The following is a 4792-nucleotide window of genomic DNA, read 5'->3' as shown; positions in this document are numbered from 1 at the left end:
AGAAAAAAATATGCTAAGCAAAATAAGCCAGTCAAAGAAAGATAAATATCACATGATCTCACTCATTTGTGGAATATAATGAACATCATAAACTGATGAACAGAAATAGATACAGAGTCAAAGAAGCATTGAACAAACTGTAAAACTACATTGGGAAGGCAGGGGAATGTTGGTGGGGTGGGGTAAGAGATCAACCGAAGGACTTGTATGCATGCATATAAGCATAACCAATGGACACACACGGGGAGGGGGAAGGGAGAGGGCATGTGCCGGGGGTAGGGGAGGCCAAGGAGAGGTCATGGGGGAAAAAGGAGACATATATACTACTATTTGTAATACTTTAAACAATAAAAAAATTCATATTCTTTTCATTGCTATTATATTTGATTTTTGTATACTGACCTTATATTCAGCAACCTTACTATCTAACTTTAAAATGCATATTGTATGTCAACTATAATTGAAAAACAAAAAAATATTTAAAACGTAAAAAAAAAAAAGATCATATACTGTGATTAAGTCAGATTTATTCCCAGGATGCAAGGTTAGTTTTATATCCACAAATCAATTAACGTGAAACACTATGTAAACAAAATGAAAGGTAAAGTCATATGATCATATCAATAGGTAAAAAAAGCATTTGTCAAATTCCAAAATCCATTTATGATTAAAAACTCTTAGCAAAGTGGGGACAGAGGAACCATACTTCAACCTAACAAAGGCCATGTATGTCAAATACACAGCTAACATCATACTCAACAGTGTAAAGCTGAAAGATTTTTGCTTAAGATCAGGAACAATAGAAGCATGTCCACTTTCAACACATTTATTCAACATAGTATAGTGTTGGAATTCTTAGCCACAGCAGTCAGACCAAAAAAAAAAGGGAAAAAACAAACAAACATCCAAATTGGAAATGAAGAAGTCAAACTGTCATTATTTGCAGATTACATGACACTACATATAGAGAACCCAAAAGATTCTATCAAAAAACTATTAAATTGATAAATTACGTAAAGTAGCAGGACACATTAACATTCAGAAATTGGTAGCATTTTTGTATACCAGTAACAAACTATCCAGAAAGAAATTAAGAAAACAATCTCATTTATAACTGCATCAAAAAGAATAAAATACCTGGGAATAAATTTAACCAAGGAGATAAAAGACTTGTACTTGAAAAGGTGTAAGACACAGAAGAAAGAACTTAAAGAAGATACAAATAAATGGACAGATTGGAAGAATTAATATTGTTAAAATATCCATCCTACCAAACCAATCTACAGACTCAATGCGATCCCTATCAAAATACCAATGACACCCTAGGTGGTTTGGGTCAGTGGAAAGAGCGTCAGCCTGCAGACTGAAGGGTCCCAGGTTCAATTCCAGTCAAGGGCATGTACCTCGGTTTCAGGCTTAATCCCCGGTCCTGGTTGGGCATGTGCAAAGGCAACCAATTGATGTGTCTCTCTCTCACTTCGATGTTTTTCTCTCTGTGTCTCTCTCTATATCCCTTCCACTCTCTCTAAAAAAAATAAAAAAAAATCAATGGAAAAATATGACCAGGTGAAGATTAACAACAACAAAAAATGCCAATAGCATTTTTCACAGAACTAAAACAAATAATCCAAAAATGTATATGAAACCACAAAGACCCCAAAAAGCAATCTTCAGAAATTAAGACAAGATTAAAGGTATCACATTACCTGATATCAAATTATACTACAAGGTTATAATAATCAAAACAGCATGGTACTGGCATAAAAACAGACACAAAGATCAATGGAACAGAATAGAGAGCCCAGAAATAAATCCATGCCTATATCTACGACAAAGGAGGCAACAATATACAATAGGGTAAAGACATTCTCTCCAATAAGTAGTGTTCGGAAAAACTGATAAATACATGCAAAAGAATGAAACTTTACACTTTCTCAAACTCAAAATGGATTAAAGATTAAATGTAAGACCTGAAACCATGAAGCGAGAAGAAACATAGGCAATAAACTCTTTAACATCACTCTAAGTAATATTTTTTGGATGTCTCCTTGAGCAAGAGAAACAAAAGAAAAAAATAAACAAATGGGACTACATTAAGCTAAAGAGTTTTTGCACAGGGAGGGACACCATTAACAAAATGAAAAGACTGACTAGAAGAAGATACAGATAGCCAACAGACTTATGACAAGATGCTCAATAACACTAATCTTCAGGTAAATGTAAATTAAAACCACTATGAGATATCACCTCACACCAGTCACAAAAACTATCATTAACAAATCATCAAACTAGTGCTGTTGAGAATTGTACATAAAAGAGAATAGGGAACCCTTGTGCATTGTTGGTAGGATTGTAAATTGGTGCAGTCACTACTGAAAACACCGTGGAGGTTCCTAAAAAAATTAAAAATAGAACTACCATATGACCCAGCAATTCCACTTTTGGGTATTTATCTGAAGAAAACCAAAGTACTAATTCAAAAAGATATACTCAGCCCTATGTTCATTGCAGCATTATTTACAATAGCCAAGATAGGGAAGCAACCTAAGCGTCCATTGATATTTGAATGGATAGAGTAGAAGTGGCACATATGTACAATGGAATATTACCTAACCATAAAAAAGAATGAAATCTTTCCACTTGTGACAACATGGATGGACCTAAAAGGTATTGTGTTAAGTGCAATAAGTAGACAGAGAAAGACAAATACCATATAATTTCACTTATATGTGTAATCTAAAATACAAAATAAACAAACAAAACAGAAACAGACCCATAGATTCAGAGAACAAACTGATGGTAGCCAGATGCAGGGGGGGTTGGGGAGATGAGTGAAAAAGGTGAAGAAATTAAGAAGTAAAACTGCAGTTATAAAAATAGTCACAGGGATATAAAATACAGCAAAGGGAATAGTCAATAATATTATAATTACTGCGTGTGGTGTCAGATGAGTACTAGCCTTGTGAAGGGGATCACTTTGTATGTTATATAAATGTCTCATCACTAAGTTGTCACCCAAAACTAACATGATATTGTATGTTAACTATAACTGAAAAATTTTTACGAAAATTTCAGTGGCCTCCTATATAATTATTCAATTATTTTGTTGAAAACAAAACAGCAAACATTTTCTAAAATATAATATATAAATCTAAATTTCTTCTAAAGTTTAAGTTACCGAGGACTCTCAAATTATATTTATAGATGTTAACTCAAGTTTTATGAATTCTCAATGGTAAGAACATATTATTTCAATAATACAACATTTATACTACTCCGAAATACTTTTAGAGATAGAACCTAAATCCCAAATCACTTGTTTGAAATGAAAATTGTCCAAATCTATCTAAAGTGTCTCTCTTTGGAAAACTGCTCAAAGGAAAAAGAGATCTGTACCTTTCCATGACAGCGAGGCACTCCTTTCTCCAGGTAAATCGACTCCCTCGCCGTAATCTGAAGGTGCCTGATGTAGCAGAGACTGGGGGAGGCGTTTGTCTCCATTCTGGGTCTTCTATTGGAATGGGGGCCGGTCTCATACTTAGCGTAGCCCCTGAAATAAACAAGTATTTTTTAGCAAATATCTAAATATATCTTGAAATCAACAGTAATGAACTTTTGCCTCTTCATTGAAACTTGCAGACCCAATACATTTGATATTTATATATTTTTTAAAAATAGAAAGTATTTGACCAAAATAAAAATCCAAAGAAACAAAAACTCTTCCTTAAAAAGTCATCATTAAATTATTTTATGTCTTTTTTTCCAGCCTGTCATTTGTCTTTTATCTTTGTGTCACTTTATTGAAACAAAACTCAAAATTTCTCTCTTTTGGAAAATAAGTATGATATTCAGCCCAGTGACAGTCTGACTACCTTCCTCTGAAAAATCTCTTTTGAAATTCCTATTTGGAAGTTTTAATTTTTTTGAACAATTCCCATCTATGTTCAGAAATTTTCTTTACCATTCAAAGGATTTTTTGTCATTGAGAAAATGGAGCCCTAAAAGTAGAGCCCTACAAGCAGGCAGGAGCTGAATTTAATCCTAATTTTGGTAAACTCTAAGTCACATATAGCATAAAAGAAAATAGGATGATATTTGATATGCTTTAGTGTACTGACAAAATCAGATCTCCCTAGGTCTACTACCTATTAATGCTAAATCCCATTTTCTGTTACTTCTGTCATATAATTAAAACAAATGAAAAAAATATTTATAATTGAGATATTATACTAGTTCAGACTAACCTTTTCTCAAATAGCCTGGACTGGTGATCATGCATGTATTCATTCATTTATCATTTACCAAAACCTTCTTACATGGCTTGTTCTAGGCTAGAAGCAATGAATAAAACAAACAAAAACAAACAAAAAAAGCAACATTGTCTTTGACTTTCATAGACTTCATTCAAAGAATATAAATGTAACTTGGTATGCTATCATAGAATTCACACCCTGGCTCTTCCCCTGTTCTTCCTTTCTTAAAAAGTTTTTTTTCAATTACAGTTTACATTCAATATTATTTTGTATTAGTTTTATATAAGCAGCATAACAGTTAGAAAATCATATACTTTACAAAGTAGTTAGAAAATCATATACTTTACAATACCCACATGACACCAGACATCCACACTAATAAAAGAGAAACATGGTAATTGGTGTACGACCGCTACCCTTCCCATTGGCTAATCAGGGCAATATGCAAATTAACTGACAGCCAAGATGGCCACCGGCAGCCAGGCAGCTTGAAACTAACATGAGGCTTGCTTGCTTCAGTGACGGAGGAAACCAACGTT

The 4792-nt window shown here is 33.4% G+C and overlaps 1 protein-coding gene across 8 annotated transcripts in view; it reads right to left on the bottom strand.

Moving 5' to 3' along the window:
- HMBOX1 (homeobox containing 1) overlaps positions 1 to 4792 on the bottom strand; it is a 195693-nt gene that overhangs the window by 54638 nt on the left and 136263 nt on the right. For all 8 annotated transcript variants that reach the window (XM_006774763.2, XM_006774766.2, XM_006774767.2 and 5 more), the window contains exon 6: positions 3397 to 3550. In XM_006774763.2, coding sequence (XP_006774826.1) covers positions 3397 to 3550 — 154 coding nt within the window. The remainder of the gene's footprint in view (positions 1 to 3396; positions 3551 to 4792) is intronic.

The sequence above is a fragment of the Myotis davidii genome, unplaced genomic scaffold, assembly GCF_000327345.1.
Source record: "Myotis davidii unplaced genomic scaffold, ASM32734v1 scaffold524, whole genome shotgun sequence".
Lineage (NCBI taxonomy): Eukaryota > Metazoa > Chordata > Mammalia > Chiroptera > Vespertilionidae > Myotis > Myotis davidii.
Note: the sequence above shows the minus strand (reverse complement) of the source record. Positions and strands in the feature narration are given on the sequence as shown.